Source organism: Barbus barbus (genome assembly GCF_936440315.1).
Source record: "Barbus barbus genome assembly, chromosome: 12".
Taxonomy (NCBI): domain Eukaryota; kingdom Metazoa; phylum Chordata; class Actinopteri; order Cypriniformes; family Cyprinidae; genus Barbus; species Barbus barbus.
In genome coordinates this window covers 14,601,797-14,618,481 of record NC_136740.1, presented here as the reverse complement: position 1 = coordinate 14,618,481, position 16,685 = coordinate 14,601,797, and the positions used below count along the sequence as shown (strand labels likewise).

The window sequence follows — 16,685 nt, the reverse complement described above, 5'->3', positions numbered from 1 at the left end:
AGATATTCTAAACAGATATTCTTACTTTTCTGTACTATACTTATTTTTAAATTCACTGTCTGTGTAATTTAATTCTGGGGTTGTGTTGTCTGAATTGGAAATTAAAAATAGAGATACTTTATTGATACCGAGGAGATCAAGTCTGTATGTATGTTATTGGAAATGAGGAGCTGTGTTCATTAAAATGTGGACTTTGATTTGTCTGCAAGAACTTGTGAGTCCATAAACAGTGCTGGAAATCACACCACATACCTCAACCCAAATTTGCACATGCGTGCTTGTCTGCATTCACCACTGATCAGAGTTTTTAGAAACAGAAAGTCAGACATCTGATGTTGTGGTTCTGCTTAAAGATATTTCACACACATCAGTGCACTGAAAATGAGTAATAGAAGGAAATAGAGGACATAGAAGAGTAACAGATGCTCGAAACTGAACCTCTTTGTTAGTTTTTTTTTTTAAATATATTTCTATACAAATGTTTATTGCATAAAAAATTATGGTTATTATTTACATGAATAATACATTACATCTTAAGGTGCAGAGGGTATTTTAAATGAATGTATCAGCGGGTCAGTTTTAGGGGTTGAGGAGCTTTTCCAACAAGGTGATCATGTTATGTTAAAACTATAGACAAAGAAAATCCTTTGGAATAAAAAATTATCTACATGCATTTTTCAATTTTTTATTTTACTTTCCTTTTTTTAATTGTCAACCCTTATGATGTGTACAGACTAGATTGTGTTTTTCTGCAGACAATTTTATTATTCTAAATCTAATCAAAGCCCACAAACAGATGAAAATAAAGGGACACTTTTTTAAAATCAGCCCATTTCTTTCATTTTAAGAAGTACTAAAACTTTTTGCATAGTGCATACAGACTCAAGTCGACCTCTAAAAAGAAAACAAGCAAAACTTTTTCAAGCATTTTTGCTTTTTTATTTTGATAGGACAGTAAGTTTTGACAGGAAGCACAGTGGGAGAGAGAAAGGGGGTGGGATCGGAAAAGGCGGCTATTATAAGCTGGAGTTTATTATAAGAATTTTATTGTCTGCTGCTATAAATGCTCAAGCTATTCACTTCTCCACTGTACAACACCTCATTCATTAATAGAAACCTGTAGTTAGCTGTGACATTTGTACTCAAAATCAGTCTTTTTTCACCTGTGCATACACAGTGTCCTGCTCTGCTGTGTGGAAACCCAAAGCCATCTGATTGGTTGAGGCTCGCAGTGATGCTGATCCTGATCGACCACTGAAGGAAACCGCAGCGTATTCAATGTCCCCTGATGATGAGGTGCTTCTGTTAGCTTTGCCTGGTCTCAGTATTGTGTCATCAGAATATGTGACATCCTAATACAGGTAAAGAGAAGTTGAGTCATTTACTGAAGTTCATGGTTTGACACTTCTGAAATATATGAATTATGAGATTCATGATTGATTGCATCTTTCACTAAATAACTTTTTCTACACAGTTAAGATGTTGTTCTCAGCAGCAGGAAGTCTCACCTGTTGTAGGTCACTGGGGCTCTGAATTGTGTCTAGTAAAGAGGTAAAACACAGGTCAAATAGCAGCATGATGCGTGGTTTCACAGAAGAGGAATGGAATTAAAAGTCTAACGGTGTGACAATAAAAGAGCAAGAGCAAGGAGGAAAGTAAAAAGCGCCACTATACGACCCCGTGTCAAAAGTCTTTCCCCACAATCTGTACTCACCAATTTTTTGAAGCCACGCTCTCAATTTTGAAATTTGTACTTATAGATCATAAACTGCACCCTCAGATTTGTGAAGATTAATTAATTGATTTTTAAATCTGTTCCTATTTACATTTAGACTTTTAGGAGACCTTTTATCTACAGCAATATACAAATGAGAAACATAAAAGTAATTTATCATGCAAGCATTAGCAATAAGTTCAGTTTCACACTACTTCCTTTAAAAAGAGAGATTTTAAACAGCCCATGCATGACATTTATACTCACAATAAGTGAAAGTGCTGCCAGCCCGTCTGCCATGTGTAGCAAAACATAAAAAGAGAAATGTTAAAGGTGTTTTTTTTAAATCTCGTGATTATTTATTAGTTACAGCTCAGCCACTTTACTTTTGTTTTACTGATTCTGTATTTAATATCATGTCCTTTTTATTAGTTCCATGTTTGGAAAAGATAAAGATAATGATGGAGTATGTTGTGTTTCTTATATAAATATAATGTCTAATGCTGGCACATTATCTTGGTTTACCTCTAATATATGTACAGCTACAGTGCTGGGTTAATAATATGAAATCAATTTTAAATCAATTTTATGAAAAGCTTTGAGAAACTTTGAAATGGATTTGAGGAGTTTTTTTTTTTTGCTCTGTTGGCATGAATTTGTCATATTTCGATGCGTTTGCTAAATGTTTTGTAGTCACATACCGTCTGTTTAGCAGGGATAAATACCCCACAACAGCTATAATCAGAGTGATGATCACTAAAGCAGTCACAATCCCTACAGCCTCAGAGGTGGACAGAACAGGAGGACGGCCTGCAGACAGCAAGAGGAGCTCATAATAAACCAGCAGTTTAGGAAATCTAGAGGTGAAACAGCAATCATGACTGTAATGCACACTTTCTATTCACTTTCACCACTGCCTCAAAGTGTCAAAATTTGGCAAGTCATACCAAATCATCTGTAATACTAATAAGAATGATACCTAAACTGTGCTGCTTGTCAAGGAGAGGTGCACTATTATGCGTCACAGTAATCAGACTTATTTTAAGGAACCATTAGGAACCATTATAGCAGGGACAAGTAACAAATATTTTTATTATTCAGAAAACTTAAAAATGTAGTTAAAAGGTTATAATTGTTTCATTGTTTATACAATAGCCAAATAACTAAACTTAATGTTTCATTACGTAGGCTAATTAAGGCAAGACACTACAGGCAGAAACTTTTTTATGTGCTCGTCAATTTGAAGCTTTTTGATTCTGTTTGGCTTCTGTGAAGTGTTGTTTCAGACTAGTGGAAAGGAAACAAGAATACACATTCAGTTGTTTATTTTATAGCACTTTACTATCTATTTGCATCTGGAGATGTCCATTACAGTATATAGGTCTATATTTAAAGGTTATTTTCTAAAAAAAAAAAGATTGTTTTTTCAGCTCTCAGTAAGAAATCTTCGCTTTATTAGTAGCACTTACTTTCCAGTTTGATTGCTAGCCTATCCTAACTCAGGGGTTTGTTCTGGTGAATCTGCAGTAGTCAGTTTTCAGGTTGTATTTGTGAGACAGATAAACAGTTTTTGGAATCTCATAATTAAAGTAATTACAGCATGGCATGGAGTCAAATTTGCTTATACTTGCTTATAATCAGGATTACAACAATTCATAAAACATATAGCCTATATAATTTATAAAAGTCATATAACACACACACACACACACACATATACATATATATAAATATATATATAAACAACAGTAGCCTATAATGCTTAATACTATATACTATCAGGCTAATGTATTACTAGGCCTTCTACTTATAATAACAAAAACAGTTTCTTTAGATGCTTTGGTCAAATGAAATGAGCTGTATTTATGTACCATCTAACACTGTAAGATTGGTTTTTCCTGTATGACTGCCGCTAGGGAAGGTTATGAAGTCACAGCTGTAAACTCCCTGATCACTCATCTTCACATCTTTGATGATGATGGAGGCCTCATCGATCTGAGGAGAGGTCTTACTGAAGCTGACTCTGTCCTTCAGGGGTGTCTCAAGCATAGAAAGGCCATGCTCCATGTGAAAGACCATGATTTCATATTTACTGGACTCATTCTGCCACTTCCACTGCAATTGTAGTATTTTGTCTTCTGTCTTTCCACGGATATATTGACACAACAGTGTGACATCATGACCTCGGTACCCAGTAACCTTAAGATCAGTGACAACTTTCTGTCCATCCAGTACTGGAAAAAAGAGAAAGATATATATGTATATTTAAGCAACCATTTCATAGCTGGCAAGCCTTTTTAATCATATAAAATATTCCAAGATTGTAAAAGGATCTAATTACAATATATGTTTGCTAATATCAAGCAAGCTTGATTTATTAGTTTAGTCTGGAAAGACAGCATGACAGGACGTGCTTGATAAAATAAAGTAAGGCACAGAAAGAGTTTAGCAGAATCAGCTTTATATATTTAATTACATATAATGTAATATATAATTATAATTTTATGTTTATTCAACGGTCTTGTTCTTGGCAAATAAAAAAAAAGTAAATTAATTCAGATCAATGTGAGGAGTGATATTCAGAAGAAATAATAAATGAAAAGGAAAAAAGGATTGAAATCAATAACATATTTTCACCATCTTAAACAGCAAACGTTGTAAAGACAGTCTGTAAATGTTAGATGTAATATAAATAAATACCCCAGTTATGACAGCTATGTTCTGTTGAACTAGATTTAGCAGTATAATCATTGCACAAAGGGTTTTGATCGTATAGCTATTACCTTTATTTGCAGTCAAGACTAAAAATATGAAAAAACTGTAAAAATTCACTAACCTGTAAACACAGAGGTGCAAGACAGCAGTCGAAGAATAAACACATTATGTAAGTCCATCATAAGCTTAAAAAAATCACATAAATCACATAAAGTCCCATTCACAAACAGGGAAGTTAAAACAGCTGCCTACAGCCCTGACAACTTGTAGATGAAGTTGTTTTAAAACAGAGGAAGAAAAAGCAGAAATGCTGAGAATTAGGTTCCCTAAGCTGCATTGATGCTGAAAAATGGTGCTGCATTATGTTTCTGGTTTTGAGTCACTTGTGATAATCAGTTTCCATTTCTAATAATTCACATTTAATGACTCTAATCAACAAGAGAAAAAGATTAAACTACAATTTATTGATTCCACAAAAATGGTTTTATTGTTGTGCTTTAACATTCAAAAATTACATTACATCTAAAAGGATCTTTATCTATACAGTAGAAATTTGATTTGATTGGTTTGACATTTTAAGATTTTCATAAGATCAACACGCGGTATTTGCAGTCCCCGTACCAGACAGTGATGCAGCTGGTCAGCACACTCTCAATGGTGCCCCTGTAGAATGTGGTGAGGATGGGTGGAGGGAGACTTGCTCTTTTCAGCCGGCGGAGAAAGTGTAGGCGCTGTTGTGCCTTTTTGGAGAGTGACATGGTGTTGGTGGTCCAGGTGCGATCCTCTGTGATGTGCACCCCCAGGAATTTAGTGCTGCTGACTCTCTCCACAGTCGAGCTGTGGATGGTCAGTGGGGGGTGGTCAAAGGAGTTCCTCCTGAAGTCCATCACAACCTCCTTTGTCTTCCCCACATTGAGGGACAGATTGTTAGTGCCACACCATTCAGCCAGCTGTGCCACTTCCTCTCTGTAGTGCGTTTCATCGTTGCTGCTGATGAGACCTACCACTGTTGTGTCATCAGCAATATTGTAGTCAACCTACTGTATGTCTGCTCTACTGTATGTATAACATGTATTGCTCCTTTGAGGACAGCAAGCCCAGTTCGTTTACCATTAGGCCTTTCTAGCAGGACTGAGTTGAGACTGAGGGCAGGCGAACTCGTGAAAGAGAGTGTGTGTTTGTGTGTGTGTACCAAGTATTCTCTACATTATGAGGACCAAGTGTCGCATAATAATACCAGTAATTTGTGTGTGTTGGTCAGTGTTGGGAGTAACGCGTTACAAAAGTAATGCATTACAGTAACGGATTACTTTTTGCTGTAACTTTTAACTGTAAAGTAGTGTAAGGCATTACTAATCAATTTTCAGTAATATTTTACTCGGTACATGTTCGGTAACACTTGCGTTACATACTTTTGGCCCAAAATTAAATTTTTAAAAAATGTCGGGCTCCAACTTTTTTACGTCCCTAGGGCCGGGCTTTGGGCCAATATTCACGTCATAGTTCAGACGCGGGCCGGTCCTCGGGCCTGTTTTAGGCTTCTCCTTATCAATAATTGATGTATGTCTAAAATATAAATATGAAAAGAATTGCCACGCTGGTGGAAACAACATGAGTCCGTGTTGGTGCGACTTTCAAGAGTGTCTCGACGGTGTTTAGTGTCCCGCAGCAGCAGCGAGCCGTCAGCACAGCTGAAGAGTTCTTCGTTCAAATACATGCAATGAAGCAAAAGCCCCAGCAAAAGTAATTACCATGAATGTGTCCGGGGGAAAGAGTAAGGATACGCCATCTTCTCATTAGACGCGCCTTTAGAGAGACGTGCATCTTCACGGATGAGGATTATATTAAAGAGTTTTTGTTTTCGTTTTTATTTATTTCGTTAAGTAGTAATTTAAAGCTTTCTATAGATATATTTATCATGTCTGTGAGGCATGTATTCGCTGTAAAAACGCTGTCATTTCCATGTAAAAACATGTTGTTACATGGAAATGACATTAAAACTGTCTTGGAAACTTTCTACCTTTATAATTTACTTTAAAAAAGTTTTACTATTTTTATTAATATATTACTATAGTTATTATTATTATTATTATTATTACTATTATTTTACTTTTGACTTGGATCGAGATTTTCAGTCTTCTATCAACTATTAAATCCATTAAAATAAATAATATATGTTACAAATGATGAAAATTTTAATAGAAACTGAAATAAACATTTCTATGAAGTGCACATATTCAAACATAAATAAAAATGTATATCATAGTTGATGGGCCTTCTGTACCACCTTCCTCTCCTGATTGTGTAGTCAGACCTCAAATGTGAATTCTGAAACTTAGTTGCTAAGTGGCGAAATAAGTATTATAATGGTTATTTTTTAATGTGACATAACAAATTCTTACTGTTTTTACAAGTGGAATTAAATTCAGTATTTACTAAATTTGAAAGATTCATTTTCAGATTCAGTGTCTTTGTTTTGTCTCTCACTCACACAGAAATAATATCTAATGTCAGGCTTATTGGTCCAGAAGAATCATTAATAGAGGGAGAATCATCTGCTAACATCATCTCTGAGGGAACTGGGAGCATCAGCTCTGTGCAGTGGATGAAAGATGACAGTCCTCTGTCTCCTAGCAACAGCATCATCTTCTCATCTGATAACAGATCAGTGTCCATCAGTCCAGTGCAGAGATCAGACAGTGGAGAATATCAATGTACGTATAGAAACCCTGTCAGCTCTGGGACGGCAAAACTCAGCCTGATCATCAACTGTGAGTCTTAAACATTCAAACAACAAGATGATTTGAGCTCAAACCTGCACAGCCTGGAATAGTGTCACAAAGAGAAATGCCGCACAAAAACACACTTTACTAAGGTAAGAATAGTTCAAATTAACCTAAAATGAGTTCTCAACTTTTGATACTTAATGCTTTCACCTTAATTTAGTATAACAATGTACTGTAATATACTGTTGTTTCCTGTGTCTTTGTAGTGGGTGGAGGAGGAGAAGGAGGAGGAGGAGGGTGACATCAGGGGCGATAGCTGGGATTGTCATCGGGGTTTTAGTGGCAGTTGCAAGCATCTGTGGGCTGATTGTCTAACCAAAACTAAGATGTGAGTAATCTGAACCTAACAATTTAACATCAATACCCATCAATAAGTGAGAGTAAAAGAGTCACAGCTTTTATCAGGTTCCAACAGGTCTTTGTAAATCAAGATCCTTGTGACCTTTGTAGTCCTGAATCATGAAAATCTTTACATAAGACTACTGCAAACCAAAGTTTCTGAATTGTGTCAGGTTATGGTGACTTTCCCTTAAAATGTGTAAAATATTTTTGTGATATTGCATATGTACATTTATTACAAAATTACTGTAATCTCAGTGGAAACTATGACTGCCTATTTGTGACATTTAGTTTTAACACAACATCTATCTTTACACTACAGCCCAGAACTAAACCTACGACAAATGAGACCAGTAAGTGGAGGTATGTTTACTATTTATTCATAATGACATGAATATGATCTGATTGAACAACACAACTGACATCACCAGTTAAAACAAGAACGATCATGATCGTGACCATCCCATAAAAGATTTGAAAACTGACTGAGTGTTTCTTTCTTTCAACAGAAGCACAAACAAGACAGGAGCCTGTGAGTGACTTTCAGTTTTTGTTACCTTTTATTTCTCTAAATAACTGATCTAAAACTCTAAATCTGATGTCAAATGACACTTTTAACAGTAAAGGTGTGTTTTGTTAATTTTAACTGAGATGAATTGTTTCAGCCTCTTCGGACTCTTGATCTTTTACAGTGGGTAAAATAAGTATTGAAAACGTCACCATTTTTCTCTGTAAATATATTTCTTAAGGTGCTGTTGACAAATTTTCACCAGATGTCGGTAACAACCCAAGTAATCCATACATACAAAGAAAACAAAACAAATAATTTCAGAAATTAAGTTATGTATAATAAAATGGAATGACACAGGGAAAAGTATTGAACTACTGAAATTTATTTAATACTTTGTACAAAGCCTTTGTTGGTAATGACAGCTTCAAGACGCCTCCTGAATGGAGAAACTAGTCGCATGCATTGCTCGGGTGTGATTTTGGCCCATTCTTCCACACAGTCTTCAAATCTTAAAGGTTCTATGGGCCTCTTCTATGAACTCTGATCTTTAGTTCTTATTTTCTATTGGAATCAAGTCAGGTGATTGGCTAGTCTAGCAGCTTTATTTTCTTTCTCTAAAACCAATCAAGAGTTTCCTTGGCTGTGTGTTTTGGATCATTATCTTGCTAAAATGTCCACCCTTGTTTCATCTTCATCATCCTGGTACTGTAGGTGTTGGGACTGAACCAGCTAATATTAATTTCCACTGTCAAGGGGCAGGATTTCTTTCTAATTACTGATAGATTTCAGCTGGAGTCTTGGCTTTCCATGCCTTTCTGCACCTCCCTTTCTTCATGTGTTCTTTTTCCCTGTCATTCCACTTTATTACACATAACTTCATTTTGAACTTATGTGTTTTGTTTTCTTTGTATGTATGGATTACTTGGGTTGTTACTGACATCTGGTGGAAACAGTCAACAGCACCTTTAGAAATATATTTACTGAGAAAAATGGTGACGAGTTAAATACTTATTTGACCTGCTGTATCTCAGAGGTAATTAAAGAGTTTGTCTTTTATAGCAGGAGACATGAGTTTATTTTTAAAGTCAGCTTAAATGGACTTTAATCTTTCACATGTTACTGCACTAAGATATGCTTTGAAGTAAAAATTGAATGAGCTATAGATATTGACAGATAATCATAAGATATTTAGAGCCATTGCCACAAATAAATAATTTTTTGTTTTACCATTTAAATATCACTTTCAACTCAAGTGAGCATCATTGTGTCTGACTTTGTAATTTAACAAAAAAACAAATGTAGGAATATGAAGAAATAAATGATTTCCAGAAGACAAATGGAGAGGGATCGATTTCAGGGAATATGAGTGAATCTAGTCTGTATGTGAATCTCAATGAAAATGGAAAACATGGATTTTCAAACAGGCCAAGGGTTCCTACTCCTCCCCAGGTGAGCAGTTTCATAATATTAAGTCCAGTTCTTCCCATTGTAGAGCATCTTGTGTGTTTTGGTTGCATCACAAAATAAGTGCTATTTATTCTGTTTTGTAGTTTTCCGGTAAAAAAACATTATTACATCTTTGTGTAATGTTTCCATTTAGGTATCAAACCCTCCTCCTGTGCGCAGATGACAAAGTGAAGACTGTGAAATCTGCATATTCCTGCATATATGCACTTTTCACACATACTTTGTGATATTTCTTTGCTTTATTTACATATCTGCAGACCTGGTAATAACATATTTATGTGCAGGTCCAATGGGATCACTGCACACAGAGTCAGTAGAAAGCAGATTTAACACCCTGTACATGTTAATTTATTCAATATTTTGGCTTAATTATGCTGTCAGTTACACTTAGATCTGTTTAATACACTTGGACCATTATTTAATACATTCTGCAGATTTTCTCCTGAAATCATTACAAAAACTTTGACAAACATCCACAGATTCCAGCTGGGCCTGCTGATGTATAAAATAGGATCTGTAATATCTGAGCAGTCCATGCACTTTCATCTAATGTTTTCAATATTTTTACTGTAACTTTTCATTTTGTTCTTTATTGAAAATGTGTTTCAGCCAAAGAATGTGTTTTGTTTTTATATTTATAGGCTTATGTTTAGCTACTATTGATCACATGCAGTCTCTCAGAAATCATCAGACACATCCTCATTCTTTCTTTCCTGAATTGGGCAAATAAAAGAAGATAAAACTGTGATAATGGGCAATACAAAGGCCATATTCATGACTAAAATCACCTTTAGACCTGAACACCTTGTCACTCAGGGAAAAGAAATGAGGAAGTGATATTTTGTTCCGATCATAAAACTGACTTTTGGTCAACAAATTTATATGACTGATATTTCTATGGAAATTACGTGATCTGAATACTTAACTATATTGTTCATTTTCTTTTCCAATGAATGTGATACAGCTACACGTTATTTTCTTAAAGATTATGTAAACCCCAGTGACAGACGAAGTTACCGGTTGTTTTGTGTATTGTGGTGTGGCATTGCCAAGTAATTGCAAAAACTCGCTTCTGATTTTCAGGAGATTTTTTAACAGACATTTTAAATATTTGTTTGTAAATAAAATCTTATCTTCAATTTCTAAAACTGAAGAAAGAAGAAAGAAAGACTGTATACCGTATACATATTCAGGATGTATTTACATTATGAATAGAAAACATAAACATACAAATTAGTGAAATATCAACCAATATTTTATTTTATGTGTCCTCACTATGTGAAAATGCTAATAAATCAACAAAATCATGTCTGTATTTAACTAGTTAAGTATTTATTATTGATGTAATCAAATGCAAGTTATGACTAGTGTTAACATCCAGCACTAGTTGGCGCATTGAGATCTCTGCTGTCTATAACTGCTGTTTATCATTTCCTGAAACTGTATTCAGTTCAGGTGATTTGAGCTGCAGCTCCTCACAGATGAGAGCTAGATCATGATGGTTTATAATCGTTTGTACTGGATGCTGTGGATGTTGTCGTGTTTTGGTGAGCCTTTAGAAAATAGAAAATAATCTTGTGTGCTGTTTATATATAAAATAACTACAAAGGTTGTTGTTAATTGTTATCTGTTCAGTTAAGTGCAGAAGCGATATGTCTGGCTTTTACTTCAATTGTTGTTTGTAATTGGAGTAACTGCAGGGAAGAAAAAAAAACAAAAAACAAGTTTTTGGTCGATTCGTTTTCTTCACTTATTGATTGATTAATTTATTTATTGACAGCACAATATTTAGGTGAAGATCTGCAGTTTTCTGAGCCGGCTAATGGAGCAGTAGGAGGAAGTGTGGTGTTTGCTCCTGATAACCTGCCCTCCACATCAATTGATATAATTCAATGGCATTTTGGAACAACTATTATATTGACAGGACACCCTGATTCAGCTATAATAGCCTCAGCATACAGAGACAGAGTCAGTTTTGACAGAAACACTCTCGCTCTGGAGCTCCGGAACCTGAGATTGGATGATTCTGGAAAATACAGACTGACTGTAGTAACTAGTGCTGGACATCAGCTTAATGGAGAAACTTCACTTCAAGTGTTCGGTGAGTGTGCTTTAGCATATTTACTATAGGCTGTATAATAGACTTAATAGATGATGACATAAAATGGGTATTTAGTAAACACACTGGTGGGTCAAAATAATGTTAACACCCATTATTATAAGGTTTAATATAAATTGTGTAGGCTACAGTGAAAAAACAAATCAACAAAAACCTTTTTTTTTTCTCTCCAGTTGATTAGATGGCAAAACACAAATAAATATTATGTTGGAATAAGTGGAGTTTCTTTGTAAACACAAATAACTTTACAGCTGTCTGATCCTGAGGCTATGTTTATAGGTCTGCATCACCACCAGACTTAATGGATATGCCATGGATCCCAATTAAGGTTTTATTTAAAGGTTATAACGGTGTTCATAAATGACTAATAACTCACATATTCACAGGAGTGTTCACTTTACATTAAGGTTCACTCTCTGAGGTTATTATCTAAAATGCATGAATAAATGGTTCACCTTAGGAGTATGAGTCACATGCAGACTACAAAACTCACAGAAACAGCTCTGGTTGAAGTCAGTGACTGAATCTAAAAGTTTCAGATGACACGCACATTATTTCCATGCCTTTATAAGTTACCAAACCTGTGATCAGCAAAGTGTCTCTCTTGCACTGTATCCACTGCAAAAAATGATGTTGTAAGTCCTGAAAATTTAGGGCTGTGAGTTTGGTTGTAGATTGCGGTTGTAAAATAATTAATTATTAAAGAAATATTATTTTCGTATAGCTAGTAAGCCTCTCCACAGCGTAGACCTCTTGGCTTCAGCCAATAAAAGCCGTGTATTAGTCAGTTTACTAATTGTGTCACAATTGTTTTATTTTCTCTCAATAAATTAATCAAACCCAACTAAATGTAATAGAACTGAACCAGTGAATGTAATTTTTTTCTTTGAGCTGAATTAAACCTGTTCATTTACGTGTTGTTACATGATTGAAGTGATTATTGCATAGTTCAAATGCTTTAAGCTCATAACAGATGAGAGTTTGATCATGATGGTTTATGGTCATTTGTACTGGACACTGTGAGTGTTGTCTTGTTGTTTTGAGACTTTTAGCCTTTTTAACAATGAAGCAAATCTTGTGTTTTGACTTTATGTATAAAATAACTACACTATATTTATAGTTAATAGATTAATAAATGAATGAATCAATGAATTTATTATTATAATTTTTTAATTTAAACTGCAGAAAAATAAGTGTCAGATTTTATTTTGTAAGGGTAGAAATTTATATATCTTTTTTGAAAATGTTTAGGTGAAGATCTGCAGTTTTCTGAGCCGGCTAATGGAGCAGTAGGAGGAAGTGTGGTGTTTGCTCCTGATAACCCGTCCTCCACATCAATTGATATAATTCAATGGCATTTTGGAACAACTCCTATATTGACAGCACAGTCTGATTCAGCTATAATAGCCTCAGCATACAGAGACAGAGTCGGTTATGACAGAAACACTCTCGCTCTGGAGCTCCGGAACCTGAGACTGGATGATTCTGGAAAATACAGTCTGACTGTATTAACTAGTGCTGGAGAGACACTTACAGGAGAAACTTCACTACAAGTGTTCGGTGAGTGTGTTGCTAAAAATTGGTTCAGTATATTGACCACAGACTATACAGGCCTAATAGGTGACATAAAATGGGAATTTAATAAGTATGTTAAAAAAAAATATTTAAAAAGCAACATACCTTTATAGTATATAATCATGGATGTGTGAAAAAATACATTATAATAGATATTAAAAAAACAAATGCCTGTTAGTGTAGGATATCACTTTTTTATTGTTTTGCCCTTGTCCCACAATTTCAAGCTTCTATCAACTATGAAAATCAATGAAAAAATTATTACATCTTAAAACTGAAGATTTAAATGGAGACTGAAATAAATATATAATTGTGTAAGGTCCCACCCGCCGACCCAAATAGCGGAATCCAGCGGCCTGGTTGAAGGTTTAATGCATGTTCGGTCTTTTACTTGCGCCTCTGAATTGATCAGGATTTAGTTTCAATTTTAGTCTAGCTCCGTGTTTTGTCTGACTCCAATTTTCAAGTGATCAGTAAATTTAGACTGTATTTATAATCAAAAGCTGATCAATAAATGATCGATTATGTATCAATTTAGATATTTGACTATTCTAGATCTTCCATATATTAAATTATCCATTCACCTAATGTCTATTCTGAGCCTAGCGTCGGCCGAAGTCTCACGATCACAAACTCACCCGCCTGATGTTAGTCAGAGGGTGTAGGTAGACTAATACCTGTTTTGCCTGCCGCCTACTGCTTGCTTATGACAAAAAGTGTAGTTTACTTAGTCCTTTCCCGTACAACTTGCTAGCACCAGTGATAGACAGAAATCAGAAGGTTTCCGATGACGTGCCCACTGCTCCTATCATTCATGAGCCTTCAGTTTGACCTATCCTGGACATAGATTTGCGGTAACAAAAGCCTCCTCACAGTTTACTAGCCGTAATGATTTCAGGAGAGTTCAGAATAAATCAAATATAACATTTTATTATTAGTCAGGTAAAATTGTATCATGCCAATTGCATAATGAAACAATTAGAAGACAATTTAGAAAGGATAATGTAATTGTGAATCATTGTAACCGCGTGGCAACCCTGCTCCTGTACATAGACACTGTAGCTATGTGGGGAATAGCCAAGTGTTCCATGCAGGAGACAAACAAATTTAACAGTCACACATGTAACAGTTATCCTAATTTAACACAAGACATGGTCTAAATGCATAGCATCTACAACCTTTTACCCAAGTATTTCAAAGAACAATTACAGCAAAGCAATCGTGTTTTGAAGAATATACTTAACTATGTGCATGTGTAGTAGCGCCAACAACTATACAGTGTGTTCTATGGGCACAATGTGTTTAACACAATTACACTTTTAAATAAAAACAAAATGCATACCTGACAGCAGAGAGACACACAGCAGCGAGAGTTCTGGTGCAAAGCACTGCATGGGGGTTTTCTGGCTACAGAATCCCAATGACGGATTTGCAACTTTCCCTTAAATACTACCAGAACAAAAGGGTGATAAACATTTATTCTCTGCCCCCAAAAGATTACATCTGTGTATGGGGGATTAGAAGCCTCTGTAGAAGTTGTTCTCGCACCCAGATGATCACACCTGGTGTAGAGCAGTGTTTATCAGATATTGAAAGGAGACCGCCTACCACAGAAGTACTGAATTCATTTAAGTTTTCAGTCTCTCATATAATAAGGGACTGTTGAGAAACTGAAACCATTTTACCAGTCGCACTGAGACCTTTAAAATGATACCAAACATGAAGGGGAAAAACAACATTCACAAGATATAACACACGTGGTATATGCATATTCTTCCTTTTGGGGGAGAGAGTGAGAGGGGAGAGGAGAGGGAGTCGTAAATGAACAAGGAGATACGTTTGGTCAGGGTGGTGTTGTTTACTCTCTTTGGAGATCGCTTCTCCAGATTAGATTTAATGTTTTGTTGCATGGCATCTGTTTGTGATAGTTCCTGATGTTTTGGTTTCATGAGGAAATAATTTCATAAGGAAATCATTTCACTCCTTACAATTGTTATTGTGTTAATTGTAAATAAACATTTCTTTCATTGTTGATGAGCCTAAATGATTAATGATTATGTTGCCCTCTGGGCCCCAAATAGTCTCTGGTCCCAGTGGGCAAGTCCATAATATATTCCTGACACACATACCTCGTGTGATTTTAAAATCTTACTTATCTATTTTTTTTTACAAGCAGAAGCTCAAGATCTGCCCCCCCCCCCCCTTCTCACAACTGGGAATTGGGTCCCAATCACTGATCTATAATAGAGATTATTTATTATGTATAGATCAGTGGTCCTAACTAAATTCAGTGTTTGCTAAATGTGAAAGACTAATTTTGTTCTTTGTCTCACTTACACAGAAATTATAACTAATGTTAGGCTTATTGGTCCAGAAGAATCCTTAATAGAGGGAGAATCATCTGCTAACATCATCTCTGAGGGAACTGGGAGCATCAGCTCTGTGCAGTGGATGAAAGATGACAGTCCTCTGTCTCCTAGCAACAGCATCATCTTCTCATCTGATAACAGATCAGTGTCCATCAGTCCAGTGCAGAGATCAGACAGTGGAGAATATCAATGTACGTATAGAAACCCTGTCAGCTCTGGGACGGCAAAACTCAGCCTGATCATCAACTGTGAGTCTTAAACATTCAAACAACAAGATGATTTGAGCTCAAACCTGATGAAATAAATACATTCTCTAACAGTGAGTCTCTTGTCTGTGTTCTAGATGGACCAGAAGATGTTTCTATTAAGGGTCAGGATGTGGTGGATTTAGGGGTTCGTGTGTCGCTCTCTTGTTCTGCAAATTCTGACCCTTCTGCCTCCTTCAGCTGGAAGATTAATGGAACAGACACTAATGTGACCGCAGACACATTCACCATAGATCAGACTGACTTCACACACAGTGGAGATTATGAATGCACAGCATGGAATAATGTCACAAAGAGAAATGCCGCACAAAAACACACTTTACTAGTTAAAGGTAAGAACTTTAGTTCAAACTAACCTGTATTGAGTTAAGTTTTGATAACTAGGGCTTTAACTTACATCTACAACTCTATTTTCAAAAATATACAATAAATTAATCAATACATAAAAAACTATACTGTTCTGTTGTAGCTTCTGCTCTTATTTTGTTTTAGAAATGTTGTGTTTCTTTAATTGTCTGTTACTGTTCTTGTATGTTTACCATAGTTGGTGGAGGAGGAGGAAGATATCCCTGATAGCAAGTAACCATTGAAATAATGCTAAAAAAAATGGAATGGAATTAATGTCTCAAGACCATGTTGTTTCAGTGCCACTTTTGCACCCTCATTTAATGGTGAAATTTCAACAGAAAATAAAATAGCTTGTTAAGTCATTCAATCAATGTTATGCCATTGCTACAATCAATACTACAATGTTACATGTTGATTCTAGAAGACTGTTGTTGAATCAGTGATACAATGTGATATTGGTTCGGTATTTTGTTGGC

The 16,685-nt window shown here is 35.5% G+C and overlaps 2 protein-coding genes across 2 annotated transcripts; one reads left to right on the top strand and one right to left on the bottom strand.

Moving 5' to 3' along the window:
- Positions 1-921: 921 nt before the first annotated feature.
- Positions 922-4,701, bottom strand: LOC306878013 (nectin 1a-like). The gene is made up of 6 exons (XM_079430092.1): positions 4,551-4,701; positions 3,586-3,948; positions 2,416-2,524; positions 1,982-2,007; positions 1,509-1,540; positions 922-1,352 (listed from the first exon to the last, which is right to left on the bottom strand). The coding sequence occupies exons 1-6, from the start codon at positions 4,609-4,611 to the stop codon at positions 1,149-1,151; spliced, it is 795 nt and encodes a 264-aa protein (XP_079286218.1). The 5' UTR covers positions 4,612-4,701; the 3' UTR covers positions 922-1,148.
- Positions 4,702-6,181: 1,480 nt separating this feature from the next.
- On the top strand, positions 6,182-16,434 carry LOC306878537 (cell adhesion molecule CEACAM20-like; the record flags this gene model as incomplete). The annotated part of the gene is made up of 6 exons (XM_079430974.1): positions 6,182-6,203; positions 6,925-7,200; positions 11,313-11,633; positions 15,601-15,843; positions 15,939-16,193; positions 16,406-16,434. The coding sequence occupies 6 exons, from the start codon at positions 6,182-6,184 to the stop codon at positions 16,432-16,434; spliced, it is 1,146 nt and encodes a 381-aa protein (XP_079287100.1).
- Between the last annotated feature and the right edge of the window lie 251 nt (positions 16,435-16,685).

Bases quoted from the DNA above. Each gene is read 5' to 3' on its own strand.
- LOC306878013 (XM_079430092.1), bottom strand. From the start codon at position 4,611: ATGATGGACTTACATAATGTGTTTATTCTTCGACTGCTGTCTTGCACC. The intron at 2,008-2,415 runs GTATGTGACTAC...TACACATGGCAG, and splicing joins TTATCCCTGCTAAACAGACG to ACGGGCTGGCAGCACTTTCA. The intron at 1,541-1,981 runs GTGAGTATAAAT...CCTCTTTACTAG, and splicing joins TGGCAGCACTTTCACTTATT to ACACAATTCAGAGCCCCAGT.